General features: G+C 41.4%; 1 protein-coding gene across 2 annotated transcripts in view; it reads left to right on the top strand.

Annotated features, from left to right (window-relative positions):
- Positions 1–20,093, top strand: part of FAM174A (family with sequence similarity 174 member A) — a 42,760-nt gene extending 22,667 nt beyond the window's left edge. For both annotated transcript variants that reach the window (XR_014186279.1, XM_082075411.1), the window contains one exon: positions 15,881–20,093. Coding sequence is in view for 1 of the 2 variants with exons in the window: in XM_082075411.1 (XP_081931537.1) it covers positions 15,881–15,887 (7 nt within the window). In the remaining variant the exon portion in view is untranslated. The remainder of the gene's footprint in view (positions 1–15,880) is intronic.
- The last annotated feature ends 1,877 nt before the right edge of the window (positions 20,094–21,970 follow it).

Genomic DNA, 21,970 nt, shown 5'->3' on the forward strand with positions numbered 1-21,970 from the left:
AGAAAATGCAGAAAGTATTTAATTTTTCTTGTTCACCAGTAAGAGCCAGGAAAGGACTCTAATACATATGTCAACTAAAAGACCCAGGTCTCAAAAGACCTGATGTGACTGGACTGCCGAACAGTTTTAGAATAGACTGCTATGCTAAGAACTTCTTGTGTTATGGTACTGTTGTCATTCCTTAAAAGAATGAATCATGTCTGCAATTGTGAACCTAAAGATATGTAAATTCTTTCAGTTTTAGGTCGGTCTGCTCATATAACAAAGATAAGAGTGACTTGCAAAAAACCTAGTCATGAACTACAGACACTACTGACCTTGCAGCTTTAGGCATTTTGAAGCCAGCACAATTAGTTGTCTTGTTCTAACACATCTCAAGACTGTTGGATAAAGTGCCCTTTAGCTGAATGTTGCTCATTATACTCTAAAAGTATTATGCAATATGCAAGTACGTAACCAGTTGGCTCTTTAGGACTGCCCTGAGTAATGATAAGATTTTTTTTTTCCTTGCTGGCATGCTGGCTTTATTCCAGCATCCAGACTTGTGCAACTCTGTAAATAAATATCGTCTCTGTGTGTTAATTTGGCTCATTTGTATGCACACCAGGTAAATCTGTTTTTGGGACAACAGCACTACTGATGATGTTGTTTCAAGTTGTTAACTGATAAACTGTTGCAGAATTGACTCAGGAGTACTGTCCTCTGAGTTTTTTATTTGATTTTTCTCTGTCTGCTGTTGCTCATGTGTTCCAAGTAGCTTGCACTCTCTTTAGCTTGCATCTTGAAGCATTCTTACTTTAAGACATAGTAAAATGAGCAGATTTCTTAAAGAGATTATCAGGCAGGATCAATAAGTTCAGGTTTTTATTAAGGTGTATATATATATATGTATATATATATATATAAAGATTAGCTTATTAAATAATGAAATATTTTGAGTGTAGTTTCCTGCTTGTTTCTTTTGGAAGAGTATGAGCCAAAAGGCACATGCTTCTGGCATAAGCCCTTTGGATGCTTCTAGCATTATGCTTTGCACAATATACGATATGTATAATGTTTTTATAAATGGTGGGGACACAGGAATCAAATGTCCATTAAGTTCACTGATGATACTAAACTAGCTGTGTACTCCCTCGGGGATAGAGATGCCTTACAGAGAGATTATGGATAGAGTATAGAGCTGGGCAATAACTAATTTTATGAAATTTAACAAGAGCAAGTGCTGGCTTGTGCACCTGGGTCAGGGTAATCCTGATTATACATACAAGTTGGGGGATGAGAGGCTGGAGAGCAACCCAGTAGATAAACATCTGGGGTTTTGGGTTGATGGCAAGTTAAATATCAGTTAGCAATGTACCCTGGCAGCCAAATGGGTGAACTGTGTCCTGGGGTGCATCAAGCACACCATAGCTAGTGATTGAGGGAGGTCATTGTCCCTGTCTACCTCACCGTGATGGGTACAGCCCTACCTCAAGTAATGTGTGTGGTTTTGGGCACCTCAATATAAGAAGTACAGCGAAATATTAGAGTGTGTGTAGAGAAGGGTGACCAAGATTGCAAAAGGGCAAGACTTAAATGAATGTCTGAGGTTGCTTGGTTTGTTCAGCTTAGAGAAGGCTGAGGGGTGACCTCATTGCAATCTACAACTTCCTCAAGGAAGGCAGCAGAGGAGGAGATATGGATCTCTGGTGACCAGTGGTAGTGTTATCCCAAAATCAGGGTTCTTTACCTGGTGTGCAAGCAGCCGAGTATACACAGAGAGCCAAAATATCATTTTATTATGAGATTAAACAGTGTCGGTGCTAGGTCATAAAAACCCAAAGCTATCACACCTTCTTCACATTACCTACATCATTTACACTTTTGATTTTGGTTAATACATCCCAATGTTTCCACTCCCCTTTCCAGAATTGGTTAGTAATTTACATATGGTTACACAATCATTTTCTTGCACCATGCATGCTCATGGGTTGGGGTCTTCACTTGAGCAGGGGTCTTCATTCCTGTGGGTGTGATTTTTAGTATTATAATGAGCAAAGTTAACCTAAAGGGCGCTCTGTCTGACAGTCTCAAGATATATGTTAAACAAACTCAGCTAATTACATGTGTTCCAGGATGCTCAAACTGCAAGGACAGGAGCTCCTGATAAGGAGTTCTTCAAATCACTCTTATAGTTGTTTAAGGAGCAGGCTGACCAGTTACTGGTCCACTGCTTGCATATCCTTAGGTTAGCAATTGTTGCCAGGATTTATGTATCCTTAGGTCAGTAACTGCTGACAGAAGTCATTCTTTTAATTGGTAAGGACTACAATAGGACACGAGGAAATGAATAAAGCTGCATCATGAGAAGTTCAGATTGGCCATTAGGAAAAGGTTCTTCGCTGCAAGGGTGGTCTGTCACTGAAACAGGTTCCCCAGGGAAGAGGTCACAACACCAAGCCTGTCAGAGTTCAAGGAGCATCTGGACAATGCTCATAGTCATATGGTTTAGTTTTAAGTGGTCCTGTGAGGAGCAGGGAGTTGGACTTGATGATCCTTATGGGTCCCTTCCAACTTGAGATATTCTATGATTTGCTTCTGGTTTAGTACAATAATAGTAATAATCCCAGACATTAATGTGCTGTGCTCTGCCTTCCAGTTTCTATATGCAGTAAATTACCTCTGTAGACTTAATCTGATGCAAATGGGCACAGTACCATTTAAATCACGTTTTCCTGAGTCCTTGCATACTGTTCAGGCTTTGATTTAATGCAAAATTAAGGCTTGAGATTGCAAAGGTGTTTACTGAGAGTGAGGGAGGAGTAGGCGGAGCTGAACATAAAGCTGGGATTGAAGGTATGGACAGAAGAGGATGGAGGAACCATGACCATAGGATGGGGTGAGGAAGGCAGATGCTGCTGACTCTGGACATCTCCCCAGGAGGGGAAAGAAAAGCAGCTGGAGGAGACAATGGGAACATGGAGTGCACGAGGAGGAACAAGTGACAGGATGAAAGGAAACGGCCTCAAGTTGTGTCAGGAGAGGTTTAGGTTGGATCTTGGGAACGATTTCTTCCCGGAAGGGGTTGTCGGGCATTGGAACAGGCTGCCCAGAGAAGTGGTTGAGTCACCATCCCTGGAGGGGTTTAACAAATGCAGAGATCAGTTTCTTAGGGACATGGGTTAGTGCCAGCGCTGGGTTAACAATGGTACTCAATGATCTTGAGAGTCTGTTCCAACCACAATGATTCTGTGATTCTCTATATGACAAGGGCATAGTCTGAGGTTGAATGCAAAAGTTAATGCCAAAGATATTTTTGAACTGCTATTCCAAAAAGGCACTTTATTGATCTTCCCTGAACCTCATTCAGTTTATTAGAAACAAAGATTCATTAATTATATCTTCAGAAAACCCAGTCCATAAAGATAGAGGATGAAACAATACACATACTCACCCAAAGGTTTTGTTGTTCGTGTTCTAAAGAAAAGTCATTGTCAGTTCAACAGCTATCCAACAGGATTGTGTGTTGTACAAAGAATTACTCATTTCTAACAAACAAACTCTTTATTCTTTTCACAGCTTTTTCTTAAAAATCTGGCAAAAAGGCTTGTAAGTAAGGTAAATGGTATCATGGATTACTTAATTCAAAAGCCTATATGCCACAAATGTTTTGAAATATGGAGATTCCACTGAGGAAGTGCACTATATTTGTACTGATCTTGTTCTCTTGAACTTGCCTTGGTCACTGTCCAAGTAAAGATGCATGGCTAGGTGGATTTCTATTCAGACCAAATACAGGTATACTGATACTGTGCTCTGATAGAGGCGTCTCCTCTTTCTAAACACAGAGAACATCATTTTTTTAAGATGTACATTAAACCTACTGATCAAAGCAGGAACAAGTGTACTGACATTGTTGTGATGTTTCTCCAAGTTAGTCTTGCTCATGGAATCATAGAATAGTTTGGGTTGGAAGGGACCTTCAGAGGTCATCCTGTCCAGCCCAAATAACAGGGACATCTTCAACTAGTTCAGGTTGCTCAGGCCCCATCCAGCCTGGCCTGGAATGTCTCCAGGGATGACCATCTGAGAGAGGTGCATCTACCACCTCTCTCGGCAACCTGTTCTAGTATTTTACCATCCTCCTTGTACAAAATGTCTTCCTCATGTCTAACCTTAATCTCCTCTCTTCTAGTTTAAAACCATTACCCCTTGTCCTGTCATAGCACACCCGTATAAAAAGTCTGTCAGCACTCTTATAGGCTCCTTTTGAGTACTGAAAGACTGCAATAAGGTCTCCCCGGAGCTTTCTCTTCTTGGGCCTGCACTCTTCCAGCCTGAAGTAGCCTTCCAAGTATGCAGATTATTTAGGTAAGTTGAAAAATGTAGTTCAAAACTTAACTATCCTTTCTAGTAGAGTGGTTTTTAATTTTGTTTTTCCTGATGTGTAACCTAAATGTACTTTTTAGTAATTTTAAGCCTATAACACTTAAGCTGTCGTGAATGGCAGAAAGAGCTTGGTTCTATTGCAGGTCTGCCAATTGTTTTTAGATCACTGTATGTCCCTTCAGTCTTGGCTAAACAAAGCACCCTCCATTTTTTTCGTAGTGCTCTTATGGTGTAGATATGTAATACCTTTAATTCTGGAAATGAACTGGCTGATTCACACGCTCCATGAACTGCAGTGTCAAGAGGACTGTGGATGGCGTTTATGGGATGACAGATATGGAAAGTATGTGTGAGACATCCTTGTACATGGCCCACCTATCCCTATCACTGCAAAACATCACTGCCTTTTTAAAAAAAAATACTGAAAGAACTTACAGAGGATCAGTTGTCTGCACACTTATCTCTCTGTGTGGTTGCTAGCACAATGTAGAAGTTTCAATCTACCCCAGTAGTGTTGAAGTGAAAGTTTTTGATTAAAGTTTGCTTAAGCTTACTATATTATATATAATCTTGAAACTTCTATATGCATGTTGTATTTAGGTATCTGGCAATGCTGGACCATGCAAAGAAACCAAGCCAGGAGTAAGCCATCTTAAATACTGAAAGGAGCTTATCTGCATCAGCTCAGTACTCTTTTGGGCTGTTTAACATGCCTATTTCTTATCCAAGTCAACTTATTTGGTTGGACCAGATATTTGTGAAGTGCTGTTTTATGCCATGTAGATTTAGTTCTCAGCAGTAGTTACACCTGCTTTTTCCTACTGAAGCAACACTTGCCCTTAATAATTTATGCATCTTACCTGAGTGCAGCATGAATGTTTGATTTTTTTTTTTCTGCTTTTACAGATGTCAAAATAACAGTTGAGGCTTCCCCTTAGGTACAATTTTCTCCTATATGACGTGGAAGGGTATGAACTGAAGTCCTGTTGCTGTCCTGAGCTGTTAGCTCAGTGATTGGAGACTTACATGTAACATCAGTGATTTGCATTCAGTTCATTTTCTGAACTTTACATAAGAAATATGAAATAAACACCTTTTTCCTTCATCTCCTACCCATATCAAAGATAAGAACTTACATTTTCAGTTTTAGTGCTCTAAATAAGTTTTATTGATTTAGGGCCTTAGATTTTGTAGCAGCATCAGAACTATTTGATACTAGAAAGTAAACATGCAGAAAATAGGGTTCTAAATAAAATATTAATAACTACACATCTGTTCTACATCTGCAAGCAGGATGGAGGTTCTAGAGACTGTTCAGTCTGCCTAGGAACTGACAGCATTCATATTCCCAGAGGTGCTATGGGAGCAGGGCTAATTAGCCTGAGCAGCTGTGGTGCTTCTGGCTCTGATGTTATGTGGTCTCTACGAACATAATACAGAAATAGCTTAGCTCCAGTGTGCAATATTGATGTAACTGAAGTGTTTATAGTCTTCTGGATATAAATAGCAGAGAGTGATTAGGATTTTAATTGATTACCTTGGCAACTCTAGGTGTCCTTCAGAAAAACCCTTATGTCCACTTGTGTTGATGTAAGTTCCGAGAAAAAGAAAGCTGAAGTAGGATATATGAAAAACTTGCTAAAACATGTTGTTCTTTGGTTTGCTCTTTGAATACAAACTGTGTTCTTGGTGCAGATATGTCTGTCTTCAGTACCTGTGGAATGGAAATATTTTCCTCGATTTAAAACACTGTAGATGCTGTTCTGCCCATGTGCATGGCTAGAAACTACAACTCAAATAAGAAAGAAAATTGTTTGTAATGTTTCCAATTAAAAAATGAAAATAAAAAATTCCCATGTTGGATTCAGTTTTGACTTCTTTCTAAAATCATGGTAGGGCAAAATTCTGTTTAAAAAATTGTTGCCATTTGGCCCTGGGCAGTGGCGAAAACAGCAAACAGCCACTCTCTGTTGCCTTTCTGTCCCTGGGGACAAGGAAGGAAAAAGGAGGAAAGACTCGTGGGTTGAAATTAAAACAGATTTAATAAAAAAATAATAAAATAAGAGTGAATAATAATGTATCATAAAAGATACCAAGCTATTCAAATATACAGAGCAATGCTTGCTGGCTGGAATGTGTACTTCCAGCCATGAACACCAAAGGGTGGACACTGCAAACACGACGAGCCCAGTATGATGTGGAGATGGAAGTCGGGCATGGAGAAGTTACTGGAATCAGGCCCCAGGAACAGGAGCAGGACCCCTCATGGACGGCAGCTGTCGAGAGAAGAGGGCAGTCCCTGGTGACCTCCCATTTATATATGGAGCATGATGTTCGTGTTATGGAATACTCCTGTTGACCAGCTTAGTTCAGTTGTCCAGAATCTGCTCCTTCCAGCTGCTATCTTGCATCTGGAGCTGGGCAGTTAGAACATCCTTCATCCCCTTGTCAACAGTTATCATATCAATGGGTTTTTACATTCTTTCATACCCAATCCCAAACACTGGAAAACTACTTGAAGAAAATATTAACTTTATCCCAGGGTGCTGTCTTATTCCGGAACTAAATCCAAAAAAAAGCACCATGCTAGCTACCAAGAAGATGTATTAACTGTGTGGAAAATTACCTCAATTCAGCCAAACCAGCACAAAAATGCAAGTTGCAAATGTTTGGTTTGGGCGTCTTTTCCCCCCGATTCATAATGTAGGAGTTTAATCAAACAGTTCTTCCAGAAAACAGAAATTTTAGGATTGAAGATTTAGGCAATCTAGCCAGGTAATGTTGCAGTTGTCACTGTTCTGTCACCTCAGCTGTGCTTTTGGGTGCATGATATGTTGAGAGTCACTGCTGTAAAGTAACTGTTTGACATTCCCTATGCCGAAGTGTGAGACTTGCCTTGAAAGAAATTTTAGAGTAAAATCCCATTGAAACATTTAGGATGTTTCTTTAGAAAAGAAACATTTGTTTCTTTTTTCACAACAAACACAGGTTCAATTTTGGTCAGCATACATGCCATTCTCCAGTGAGCAAAAGCAAGAGAAGGCTACTGTGAATATTTTATTTAGCAAATTTAAATCTACAGTTTCTAAAAATCTATTTCTAGTTAAATTGTGATGTTATAATAGTTGGTATTTTCAGGATTTCAATTGGAATATTTGGTTTGGAGGATATTTTTCATTTAATGTATCAGACTGACAGTGGACTACAGTCTTGTATGTAGAGCAAGCAATATAAACTTGCCTATGCCTCAGACTGAAGTTGCAACTCTTAACAGTGAAAGGGAGCACATGCTTTGTACATTCTTAGCCCTAGACCAGCAAGACCATTTTGTGCTTATAACAGACTGACCTATTTTGACCATTGTTGCTTGTGCCAACGATGTCCTTTGCACCCTTCAAAATCGTCTCTTGTTGAGAAGTATCCTAGAAATTTGCATGGCAGATTTTTTCAGGAACTCTGTGTCCATGTACTGAAATACAACATTGCCTTAAAAAAATCTGCAGCAAGGCCGTTTCCCCTCCATAGACATGAATGAGGAATTAGTCAGCTGATCGGAGCCAGCCCAGCGAGAGCCAGAGCCGGCAAGGTTCAGCTGACCACGAGGTTCAGCAGAGATTAGGAAGCTCAGAGGGAAACGTACAGGGACAGCATGGTTCCCGGCATGTCCCGATCCCTGAAGCCCTGGCAGCCATTGCGAGAGAGCGGCTGACCCCATGGTGACGGTGACCACACCCCCTCCCCTTGCCTTGAAAAAGCCTTTAGGAGGGCAGCGACTAGTCGCTGCCCACCAGGTGCAGAGAGGAGCACACAGCTTGTGTAGCGGGTGAGTCCCACCCACACTGTGCTGCAGCAGCGGGTGTGGTAGCTTGCGCAGCAGGGTGCAGAGAGCACTTGTTGTTTGTCAGTCCCTCTAACTTATTGCCAGTGTCCCAGACTGCTGATGACCACGGTCGCCTCGATAAGGAGAGCTTGTCTCAAAAATACTGTGGCAACGCAGACTGAGGTTCTGTCCCGAAGGGTGGCTGTTCAGGTCTCTGGCTGCAGGGAGTGCCAGAGCCTGCTGCTGTCGGGGAAGGGAGGCCAGCACTCCACCTGTGTGAGGTGTGAGCAGGTGCAAGATCTGCTCGACACGGTTGTGAAACTTAAGGAGGAGGTTGAGACGCTGAGGACCATCAGGGAGTGCGAAAGGGAGATCGACTGGTGGAGTAACACCCTGACGTGCCAGTCGGAAAGGCCCCAGGGAGGTACCTCCCAAAAGGAGGTGGACCTCCTGCGCACTTGGACAGAGGCGGAAGTCATGAGACAGCCCCACCCTTGTCACTCTCGGGTAGAGGTAGGGGACCTAAAAGACGACGAGGGTTGGAAGCGTATTCCACTTCAGCATCACGGGCAGCCCCCCTCCCTGCCTGCTTTGCTTCCCCAGGTGCCCCTCTGTAATAGGTTTGAGGCCCTGGATCTTGAAGAGGAGGTAGGTGAGGAGGTGGTGCCAAGCCTACCTACAAGATCACATAGGAAGAGGCAGTTGACTTCACAACTTAAGACTGCCTCTGATAAGAAAGAAAGAAGGGTGATTGTAATAGGAAATTCCCTTCTGAAAGGAACAGAGGGCCCAATATGCAGAGTTGACCCTCATCTTAGGGAAGTTTGCAGTTTACCTGGAGCCCGGATCAAGGATATCACTAGAGAGCTCCCCAAACTGGTGCACCCAACAGACTACTACCTGCTGCTGGTCTTCCAGACAGATGGGGAGGAAGCTGCTTCCTGTAGTCTGAGGGAAATGAAGAATTATTTCAAGGTCTTGGGAAGGATGGTGAAAGACTCAGGGGCTCAAGTGATCTTCTCTTCACTCCTTCCATCTTCAAGTGACAATGAGGGATGGAATAGGAAAATTCAGTCTCTAAATGGTTGGCTCCAAGACTGGTGCTACAGGCAGGACTTTGGATTTTTTGATAATGGCTGGTTTTATAAGACTCCAGTCTGGACAGTGTTACGCGGGAAAGGTTTATCTCACAGGGGCAAAAGGATGCTGGGGCAGGAATTAGCTGGGCTCATTTGGAGAGCTTTAAACTAGGCTCGAAGGGGGATGGGATTGTAGCTGGGCTTGTCCCAGTCGGGCAGCATTCTAAAACTGATGAGATCCAGGTGGCCTCCTGTGCCCCTAGAGAGAGGGTCTGGTTGAAGCAGTAAAGGTTGAGGGCTGCCTGGGTTGCAGTGACCACGAGATGGTGGAGTTCAGCATCTTGTGTGGCAGGAACAGAATAGCAAGTAGAATTGCAACCCTGGACTTTAGCAGGGCTAACTTTGGCCTTTTCAAGCAATTTCTGGGGGAAATCCCAGGGGCAAGGCTGCTTGAAGGTAAAGGGACCCAAGATAGCTGGGTGGCATTCAGAGATTGCTTCTTCCACGCTCAGGATCAGAGCATCCCCACACGCAGGAAGTCAAGGAAGGGAGCCAGGAGACCTGCGTGGTTAAATAGGGATCTGTTGGGTATGCTCAAGCAGAAGAGGAGAGTTAACAGGTCATGGAAGCAGGGCTGGCCACTTGGGAGGAATAAAAGGCTGCTGTTACAGGATGTAGGAAGGCAGCTAGGATAGCCAAGGCCTCCTGAGAATTACAGCTGGCGAGAGGGGTCAAGGACAGCAAAAAGAACTTTTTCAAATACATAGCAGATAAAACTAACACCAGAGGCAATGTAGGCCCACTGATGAATGGGGTGGGTGCCCTGGTGACAGAAGATACAGAGAAGGCAGAATTACTGAAAGCCTTCTTTGTCTCTGTCTACTCTGCTGGAGGCTGTCCTGGGGAGCCCTGTACCCCTGAGACCCGGATGAAGCCAGGTCAATGGAGGAGTTTGCTTTAGTTGATGAGGACAGGGTTAGGGAGCAATTAAATAGTCTGAACATCCATAAATCCATGGGTCCAGATGGGATGCATCCGCGGGTGCTGAGGGAGCTGGCTGAAGTCATTGCTAGACCACTCTCCATCCTCTTTGCCAAGTTTTGGGAAATGGGAGAGGTGCCCAGGGACTGGAGGAAAGCAAATGTCACTCCAGTCTTCAAAAAGGGCAGGAGGGAGGACCCAGGTAATTATAGACCGGTCAGTCTCACCTCTGTCCCTGGGAAAGTAATGGAACAGCTTATCCTTGGTGCCATCTCAAGGCACATCAGGGATAAGAGGGTTATTAGGGGCAGTCAGCATGGCTTTACTAAGGGTAAGTCACGCTTGACCAACTTCATAGCCTTTTATGAGAATGTAACAATGTGGATGGATGATGGCAGAGCGGTGGATGTGGTCTACCTTGACTTCAGTAAAGCCTTTGACACAGTCTCCCACAGCATCCTAGTTGCTAAATTGAGGAGGTGTGGTCTGGACAATAGAGTAGTGAGGTGGATTGCAAACTGGCTTAAGGAGAGAAGCCAGAGAGTGGTAGTCAATGGTGCAGAGTCTAGTTGGAGGCCAGTATCTAGTGGAGTGCCTCAGGGGTCAGTACTGGGGCCAATATTATTCAATATATTCATTAACGATTTGGACGAGGGAATTGAGTGTACTATCAGCAAGTTTGCTGGTGACACTAAGCTGGGAGGAGTGGCTGACACGCCAGAAGGCTGTACTGCCATCCAGCGGGACCTGGACAGGCTGGAGAGTTGGGCAGGGAATAACCTGATGAAATTTAACAAGAGAAAGTGTAGAGTCCTGCATCTGGGCAGGAACAACCCCAGGTTCCTGTATAGGTTGGGAAATTACATATTAGAGAGCAGTGTAGGGGGAAGGGACTTGGGGGTCCCGGTGGACAACAGGATGACCATGAGCCAGCACTGTGCCCTTGTGGCCAGGAAGGCCAATGGCATCCTCGGGTGTATTACAAGGGGGGTGGTTAGTAGTTCGAGAGAGGTCCTCCTTCCCCTCTACTCTGCCCTGGTGAGACCCCATCTAGAATATCGTGTCCAGTTCTGGGCCCCTCAGGTCAAGAAGGACAGGGAACTGCTGGAGAGACTCCAGTGTAGGGCAACAAAGATGATGAAGGCAGTGGAGCACCTCCCTTATGAAGAAAGGCTGAGGGAGTTGGGTCTCTTTAGCTTGGAGAAGAGGAGACTGAGGGGTGACCTTATTAATGTTTATAAATATATAAAGGGTGAGTGCCATGAGGATGGAGCCAGGCTCTTCTCGGTGGCAAACAATGATAGGACAAGGGGTAATGGAATCAAGCTGAAGCACAAGAGGTTGCACTTAAATTTGAGAAAAAACTTCTTCTCAGTGAGGGTGACAGAGCACTGGAACAGGCTGCCCAGGGAGGTTGTGGAGTCTCCTTTGCTGGGGACATTCAAAACCCACCTGGACATGTTCCTGTGCGACCTCACCTAGGTGTTCCTGCTCTGGCAGGGGGATTGGACTAGATGATCTTCTGAGGTCCCTTCCAATCCCAAACATACTGTGATACTGTAATCTAGTACCTAAGGTGTTATTCAATCTCAGGAGAGATCATAGGCATGAAATATGTATGCTGTAAGAACTGACATGGCAAAGTCATAGTTTTAATTACAAATACCAGCTTGAAGTTCACAAAATAAAGTACTCACTACAAAAAGACTTTCACAAGAGTGTTGGTGGTTGAGGGAAGATGAGACTTTCTCTTGCCTAATGAAGAAAGTCCTGAAATACAGAAGAAAAGTCAATGTTCAGCCTGTATGTTCTTATTGGGAGAAGTGGTATTCTGTTACCAGCAATGATGAAAACAGAAGGGCTCACAAGCTTTTATTCCAAGGATACTTTTGGATAACGTCACTCATACATCTGGCATAGTTGCGTGGTTGCAGGTATCCTATCAACACTGACAGAGCATCCATCCACTGACGTTACCAGCCAGAGACAGGTACCCACCTTGTTGGGGTTGCTGCCAAATAGTACTGAAATGTTCATTCCAAAATACACTCCCTAACACTTGCCTCTTTGCCTGAGCTGGCTGGTAGCCCAAGACACTTTTTTTTATTTGAATCCTGTCTATTGTCAGCCAGCGTGGACTTCAGCAGCAGCTCCCGAACTGATCTCTAATCAGGCAGGCTTCCTCTTCCTTATTATCCAAGAACTCAAGATATATATTTGGTTTGGGATTCTTTGTGGGTTTTTTTCCAAGTCACTTGGCCAGTATTACCCAAAAGTGGACCCCTCCAGTCAAGCCGTGAAACTGCCGTGGAGGACTTGAAGAACAACTTGGTTTTCACAGCAGGCAAGCTCTATGTGCTGGTCCTCGTAACTGAAGAGGGAAGTACCCTCCACTGGCTTAACAGCTATCAATGGAACACTGATGCAGTACTGCCAACATATTTCTTCACCTCTTATTGCAAATATATGTGCACTTTTGGTGCTTGACAAAGCAATAGAATAGTTGCACAACGTATGGGCTTTCAGACTTGGAAAGGCCCTAATTTTTTCTCTGTTACGTGTAGCTGCTACATTTTATGTGACTTGTCCTGCTGTTAGCTTCTCAAGGAAGAGAGGCTGTGTCTAGATCACTTGGAGGAATATGAAGTGGAATGAAGGGTCCTGCCTTTGGGGAGCCATGGAAAGAAGGGAAAGGTGAAACTCCTTGCATAGGTATCATTCATATGTGACATTGGGACACGCTGGATATATTAAGAAAGTGATTGCATTTTGCTGGACTATGAACAATTCCATGTCTTGCCTCCCTCCCTCCTCCTCTGCCTTCCTCTTTCAACAAATCCACCCTTTTCTGTTGTGTAACAAGTGCTGGCAAGGAGACATATATCCTTCCTATTAGATGCACTCCTGAGAAGGATGACTGTCCAGAAACAGTGTATGAACCTGCAAGCTACCAGTTGGATGGATTTGCCATTCCTCATGTGAATTACAAAGTGTGCAGCAGATCATGATAATTCTGCCAGTGCAGAGGGAAAAGCTGGTGTGTACAGAGATGCTTGAAGGCCTAGTTCATGGTCACCTGGCAGAAGTTAAGGACCCACTGTTTCTAATAGCTTTGATGATTGTACAAAACATCAGGCACAACAGCAACAGAAGTAAGATAGTGCTGCTGACAATGCTGTAGTTGTTGCCCCATGTTTGAAACAGGTTCTAGCTTATCACAAGAGACAGCCACTAGAGTTCTGATACTGATACATATTAGTGTTGTTTACAGACATAGACTTAATGTAAGTATACATTAAATAATTCTGCTGAGACTGCTGTCATTTCTTTATGTTCTTTTGATTGTGACAGCAGGCTCCCTGTGTTAGTCACCGGTTTTCTTGTCTGTGGGCTGGTCATGTGTTGCTGATGGAGTGTGAGGGATGCACTTTATTCCTAAGAGAGAAGGAACAACAAACTTTACTGATACACAACAGGGAACAAAGCTTGATGATAAATGTGACAGTGGTTTATCAAGTTGTGATGGCAAGGTACACTTATTTACTGTATAGAGAACAGGGTCAGACAAAAATTGTCAGAGAGACCCTCACGTTGAGTCATGAGGTTCAGAAATGACCTCATTGCTTTGCAAACTCCTTCTCAGATGGAAGTCTAGGTGCAGCTGGATCCAGACTTAGCCTCAGACTTGGCCAACTGTTTATGTCTAAAGGATTATATATCCACAGTCAATCCTTTATATCACTAAGCTAAGATTTCAAAGTTTAGCATGCTATTAGTCACTTACTGAGGAACTGTTGAACCAAGGAATATTTCAGCCTCAAAAAGTGTCCCTACTCAAGGGGAGAACCCGCCGTGCCACTTGCTGCCATGCAGGAAAGCTGAAAGGGCTCTGGACTGTCCACTATTTATTTCTTTATCATTGACTCATAGTCACATTTGTATACTGACTGCAGATGTTCGTTTATTCCAAATTTGTCCTGAGTCAGATATTGACCAGCACTGTGGTTAGATGGGCACATTGCCATAAATTCACACTTGGGTATTGTGTTACCTGCCTCCCCTGAATCCACTTTAAGCCAGATGCATCCATCATGACAAGATGCATCTGTCAAGTCTGCCACTGGTGGTTATTACTTGAGCAGGGTTACAGGAAAAGGTCAGGTTGGGGCAGGGGGGTGAGGAGGGGAGAAGAGTACCACACGGTGCTGGAGCTGATATATGTTCTGAAGTCTGTGACTATTTTACTAAATATTTCAGGTGGTACCACAGACCTTGTTTGTCATAACGTTAACTGTGCTGTACCAAATTGCTGTACTGTTTGCCCCTTTAAGGTTAGTGTTGCCTGCTTCTTGTTTGTGATAAAAGCCCAGAAAATGCAGTTTGCTGAATTAAACATAACACCAGGTCCAACAACTGGCTCAGGAATGTAGCCTTCTGTACCAAGAAATTTGTGGGTACAGAAGTTGAGGGGATCAGCCTGTATATCTTCATTTTTTTGTCAGTGGTTGACACAGGCCCCAAACCTGCCAACAACTGAAAACTACTCAGAGTACTTACTCTTTTTTCTGATGAAGTAATTGCAGATTCAGTAGCTACCTGTCTTGCGCTTTACTAGATGTCTCTTGAAGTTCTACTTGGTAAGAGCTCTGTTTTCTCTGCCTCCATCTTGTAGATTATAGGTTGGTGCACCATACTGGCTCAATGAGGTTTGTGTGGAAATTGAAGGTAAATGGCCGACAGAGCTTAAAACCGTACATGATAGATAAGACAGGTGCTGACGAGTTAGTAGTGAGATTAGGCTCAAAAGAGACTTGGAAAACTTAGAGCATATCTTATAAGTTTTGCCTTAGATCGTACCTTCTTCAGGTCTTAAATGTCAATTTAGTGGTCCCTCTGTGGTTTATTAGTGTAAGTATGAACGGAGATACATTGATAATCTTGTCATGTGGGAATGTTATGTGCATATAGGTGAAGTCATGTAGTTTAAACAAACCCTTGAGAATGATGTGTCAGACTGACCTAGATACAGTCACTCAGGCATGTGCAAACAGGACAGTTGTGTAAGTCATTGTCTTATACTTGGGACTGATCTTTTTCTAAGGTCTTGCATCTGAGCAATCAAGCTCATTACATAGACGTAAGCTCAAACAGGCAGCTGATAATAAAATTTTCATTTCAAATCTGGATTTGATGTGAAGGAACAATCTAGGCATGATGTTTTTATACCTCACTGCAATGTATTTAATTCCCTCTTAAGGATCTCTAATCGAGATAGATTATTCTATGTTCTCAAACACAGTGTACTGCACTACTCACAGCTCTGCCTTGCAATATTCTTACTATACATCAATACCGATGCTTATTTAAAACAAACAAACTTATCAGAGCACTCAATCATATGCTTAATTCCCACAGAGGTCAACTGGAATTAACCTATGTCTGATGTCTCTTGAGTTAGGATCTTGAAGCATTGTAAATTATAGTAATGGAATTCCAGTTTGTATGGGAAAATCAGGTAACTGTACCAGACTACTGGAAAGTCATTCCCTGTGGAAGTATGCAGGCAGACAAAGTACTTTGTTCATGTCAGTGAATTATTTATTACTTAGTAGTAATATGCAAAATTTTTCAGATCGTAGAGTTTTGGCACACTCTGAAGTGGATATATGGAGATGATCACTTGCAACGTGTGAAGAACTTGGAAACCACTTTCATACAAAGAACTTGCAAACCACTTTCATTGCATGTGTTGAACAACAGATATTCAGCAGGTTAGATGCTCCAGTGTACCAAGAAGAGGAGGATGCAATCAACAGAAATGACATTTATGTATCTAATGGCAGTATGCAATATTGAAAATTCAACTACATGCTGGGTTAAACATTATTCTTTGTTTTGTATTAAAGTAAAAATTTAATCTAGTTTCACTAGGCAATCAAATTCCTTGATGTCTTAAAAAATAAATTTATTTGCTTCAGGGTTCTTGTTGGATACGTGTCTGTGTTGAAGACAGATGTAAACCTTTAAATGTGTTTGTTAACATCTGTTCCAAGTAATCTCTATTGTTACTAACCATAAGGGGTTTTTTCAGCTTTCTTTATGATCACAAGTTGGCTTTTCCCTTTTCTGCTGGTTTGCTTTTGCTTAGAGTAACAACTTTACTTAAGGGTCAGTTTTTAAGTAAGGTATCTTTTCTGAAATGGGTAATGTATGTTCCATATTCCTGTGTAACAGAAATTAGACGGTTGAACTTGGGCTTCCTGTAGTAAAGTAGATTCTACTGAATCTCTAACCAGTTTAGTTTTATGTAAATAAATAATGAAATATGAGAATAATAAATTGTCTTTTTCATTCTGCATGAGGAATTACTTTACCAGTAATGCCTAAACACCTAAAAGTAATCTGGGGATGATGGATTCCAAAGGACACTGCAGAGCCTCCCCACAATCTGTGCAATCCTTGGGCTGGACTAAAAAAACAAGTTAGGGACCAGCTGCTGGCCAGGGAGAGATTTCTTCAACATGTCCATTTTAGATATAACTGCCAGTGTTTGGGGCAAAGAGGAGGACAAATTAATGCACCAGAATCTGATTTGCATGTCCGAGTATAATACTTTTTGGTCATAGTGGGCTGAATGTGAACAGACATGACACTTTGGGAAGCCCGAGTCAGAGCAGCTTGCAAGTAAAAAGTGTTTGCAGCAAACCGAGAGGCAGCATTTGACTTCCTGCAGTCAGAGGCCCTGAAAACAGTTTGAGTCCCTCAGCCACACAAGGGACAGCAGACTCAATGAATTTGAGCTGCTTGTCTTTTTTAGGCCACAGCAGCATCAGGAAGTAGTGGATAGCCAGGAATTAAGTCACTCGTGACTTAATCCTTCTAAAAGGAAGTTGAATCCCTACAAAGTAATGTGTAAATGTGTATACAGAGCTACACTTTTAGGACCAACAAAATGTTTGCTAATACTTAGTTTCAGTAAATTTAATGTTTAGCAAACTGTGTTTGTTACTTGGTATTGAAGGTTTGCTTGCTTGCGCCCTTTCCTTCCTTTCTTTTAATTAAGCGTGGTTCAATTCTCTATGGAAATAATGGGAATAAACTTTTTTTTTTCTTTTAACATTAAAAAAAAATCCATGATTTTCTGTTATTCTGATGTGCAATACTTCAGGGATCATCTTCAGTCATTTTCGTGGCCACCGGGTGGCAGCACTAAGAGTCAAGCCCAGTGCTCCTTGTTCCAATGGGTTCATCAGGACCTAGAGGAAGGATTAAGGAGCAACAAACCCTCTGATGAGACACAGATGCAACCGGAGAGCTCTCAATATCTCATTTTTGTTTGGAGTCTCAGTTCTCAAGCTTAAGGTAAATTCTAATTTCAGGTTTGTTGACAAATTGAGTCTCTGACAGGTTGCTACAACTTGACATCAGTGTCCAAAACCAGTGATGGTGCTAACTTTTGCTAACAGTGGCAGGAAATTAGTGTTCAGATGAAAGAAAGGACTTTTTTTGAGCTGTCAAGGAGGAAATCAAATAGGATGCAGTAATTAACAGACTAAGAGAATCAGTTTTCCAAATTCTCTCCAGAATTTGCCACAGAAGACTGGATGAGTTAATACCAGGAACAAATCTTTCAAATATATTTCAGGTATGGAGGGCAAAGAGAAAAAACCCCCTTTCATTATATTTAGATAAGATAAATTTTACTTAAAAAAAACTTACTTTTCTCAGTTGAGAACAACTGAAGTTACCTGTCTCTGAGAGATAAGGCTATTTTTATCAAATGATATATTAAAATCATGTATTCTGACTGTAGTGATTTTAGAATTATTATTAAAAATGTAACATAACTAGTCTATGCTTTTTAAGATGTACTATAAAATTTGAAATGCACAATATATCTGGATTTTTGAGAACTTTGGTGTTCAGGAGATGTTCTTATACCAGTAAAGCAGGACTTTTCTTTCTCTGAAGAAATATTTCCATATTGTAAAGAAAGTGTTTATTCTAAAATATGGCCAATATTGTTCTATCAAATGACTCATGTAATATCAATTAATGGAAAATATTTAATGATTCTTTGTTTCTTCTTTCCTCAAGCATGCCAGAGTCTTAGATAATTTTCTTCACCCTAGATTTCCCCAAGTAGAGTCTCAGGCATGAATTCCATAAATTCCACTAATTAATTTATTTGTAAGGTACAGAAGTAGAGGGCAGCTCCAGCTTGGTGACTTTGGGCGGGGGCTTCAAGTAAAGAAATCCCTGGGCAATTTATGTCCTTACAGTCTAAGTTCGCCACCCCTCACATGACAGTTTGGACCAATAGTAACATTAGGGTCTGGGATCTTCCTGTTCTTCATTTAGTCTCTTAATTTTCTCCTGGTGGGCCATTTCTTGTCTCTAGAAGTGCTGTTCCATTTCTTATATCTAAGAATGTGGCTTCTGCTGACTGTTCTAGCTCCTTTTTGGCTTGAATCAGCTCTGGCACCCTCCTTTGCCTAACTACGTAAAAAGTGTGACATATCTTGGTGAAAGTTCATAGTTTGGGGCCTCCAGCAGGAAATTAAGTTACTAATGCTAAAAGCAAGTTATGCTAAGCAAATTCTATATAAGCAGTTGTGACAACCTTGAAGCACTCCCCCCACGCTTAGCAGAACAAAGACCTTGTTATGCCTTAAACGTCTATTTTTTGTTACTTTGGGAGGAAGAGATAGATGACACCTCATCTTATCTTTCCCGAAGTTTTATGGCCATGAAGACAGACACCTTGGAAGATAAGGACAATTAACAGTGTTGCTGTGAAAGGCCTCATGGCCTAATTGGGATGATAGAGATGAACCATCTGTCTGACAACCAACTAACAGAAGAAACCACGAACCAACAGCTACCCCTGACAGGCAAGACAACTCACTTCTGGTCAATACCATGAACGTTCCCCTAGTTTGAAGACCCCAGAGCCATTTCCAGAAGAGTCTTCCTAATTAGCATGAAGAGCGAGCAGAGGGAGGAGACGAACCGCCTTCTCCTATCTCGCATGTAAATGAACTGGGTTATAAAACAACCTCACGTATGATACAGGTTGGCAGCATGTAAATCCTCAACGCGTCCTCGCCTCCAGAGGTCGTCGCAGGACTGATGTACCTGTGGAGTGGTGATATCTTACTCTCCCTCTCTATCTCTCTCTCTCTCCCTTTCTCTTTCTGATATCTCAGTTTTCCTCTTCTCTCTCTCTCTTTCTTTTTCTTAAACATAGAAAGTAATATCACTGTAAGTTCTGCTGCTAAAGTCTTGTTAAGTTTTGCATTACAGTTACTAATTGTTGCCAATCCACCGTTTTTAGAAGGGCTTTTGCTGTCAATGTATTGATAAGTTTTGTGGTATGTCCAAGTCACTGATTGCTGTAATTTGTCTACCACCATGTGCTTTTAGTAAATCCATAATTGGACCCCTGGAGTGATTGTCTGTCATTCACTTCACATTGCCACGCAGAATTACCCGGAGTTAACTCACACCTGATCTGATCTGTTGAGTCAGGGCGCGTGTCACGTTCAGAGTTAACTCATCCCTCATCCCATCTGTTGGGACGGGACAGCAGTATACCAAACCACACAGTAATCCTGCCCTATCATGCTTATGCAAGCCTCTTGATTGTACAAGCACAGTAGTTCAATAAGCTAAGGCCTGGACACAGGCTAAGACTGTCAACAGTTCCTAATGCAGTTTTTTTGTTTGGTTTGGTTTGGTTGGGTTGGGTTGTTTTGTTTGTTTTTCTCTGTTTGGTTGTTTGTTGTTGTGGTTGTTTTGTTTTGTTTTGTTTTTAGGCTTGCATTTGGACAACTAAAGGATGATAAGCCCTGTTTATTGAAAATTAAAATACTGCTGAAAATGGTGCGTTTTGCTTTTACTTATTATGATTTTTCTGTTCTTTTAAAATCCTAGCAAGAATTATATCCAGAGTTGTATTAGTGGCTTACAATTGGATATCCTGGTGAGAACAGGTTAAAGATCCCCTTAAGTGCCCTGTAAATATTCACTTGAATTCTATTTTGTGTAGTGTGCCTTCTGGCAGGAGTGGTTTATAACCAACCTACAAAGGAAAAGCCACATCTCTGCCACAATGTGCAGAATACGCAGAACCATATCCTGTATATTACATTATTTCAGATACCTGCATTTAAGCAAACTCAGTAAAATACTCCCAGCTATGACTTATGAAAAACATAATTCTTTTTGGAAATCAAGCTGTTTTCAGAGAATATAAATGGCTTTTCATCAGTATAATTGTAAATGGCAGTTTCACAACTTACAGAGCTACCATGCTTTCACATAAACTATTTAAACACTATTATCTTCACTTCTACAGCAAAATAAACCACATTGGTACTCATGTTCTCCTGAACTCTTGTTTTCCTGAAAACAGAAGAGGCAGTTTTATCCTTTGGCCATCTATGAATGTAATCTTTTTAATTCAACACATCAATTACATGTCTATGTTAATATTATTTATTTAAAGCAAGCACCTTACTCCATAGTCAGTGTTACACCAAGAAAAAAGCAGTTAAGTGCACTGTGGAAGAAGGTACAGTATGCAAGGGTGTTTCATTTAAAACAGTGAGGAATATCTCTATATAATCATGCTAATAAATTGTCCACTGAATAAGACAAATAAAGGTAAAGAAGGTAGAAAGGAAGTGTGTGAACTCCACTGAGACAGGTACAAAAGAGTGATCAAGATTGGTTCAGTAGACAGTTATCTCTGAAGAAACCTAATATGGCATTTTTTCAGTGGATGGACAATTTAATTCTAGTTTTGTGGCATATGAAAAATGAGAATAGGCAATATACTGCACATCTCTTATGGTGCATTCTAAGGTAGAAACTCAGGTCAAAGCAGAGTGGCTGACATAAAACAACTTAATGGAGTGGGCATGTTCAAATATTTATTGTTTTAGGGAAAAAAAAAAAAAAGTTATGCAAAATTCTTCCTTAAAGTGATTTGTACTGGTATAATAATGCATTTATTTTCCATATTGTTAATTTTTCTGTTTTATGGTAATTTCAGCATGGAAATTCCTGTAGCTCAGCTTATAATTTTGAAATGGAAAACAGAGGGTGAAGAAAAACTATGAAAATGTGGATTTAGATCTGTGAATTTGCACTAAATAATATAATGTGGGGTTTGACCCAGAATCTTTACAATAATTAGTAGATAATTGTCAATAATAGGCTCAGTTGTAAGGGGTTTGTTAGCACTAAACCCTAACATTTTCTGATGCCCCTTCTCTGACTGATAGTAGACATGGTTGAATCTTCCCTTAATAGGGTTAAAAGTGACTTTAAGTACTGCAGGAGTCTTGCTCTGGTTTAACTGTTGTTTTTCAGGCTATTAAACCTTCATCTTGCAACAGTAGATCTTTAATCAACCTATTTATTCATCCAGACTGCATTTGAAAAACAGGGCATCCAACAACAAGGTGATTATCATGCTTGTGAAACAATGAAAAAAGAACCATGTAAAATTCAACAGAATTTTTAAAGACTGGAATACTTCATACTGATTCCTGTTGTTTCTACTGTGATAGTGAACCAAATTAACAGAAATAAAGTTGCAGGTGCTTTGTCATACATTCAAGTTATAGTAGAGAAAAGTGCATTTATATTCAAAATGGATGCAAAGAATTAAAATGAAATTAATCTTGGTGACATCCTAAATCAGGCTAGGAAA

The sequence above is a fragment of the Streptopelia decaocto genome, assembly GCF_964273445.1.
Source record: "Streptopelia decaocto genome assembly, chromosome: Z".
NCBI classification, from domain to species: Eukaryota; Metazoa; Chordata; class Aves; order Columbiformes; family Columbidae; genus Streptopelia; species Streptopelia decaocto.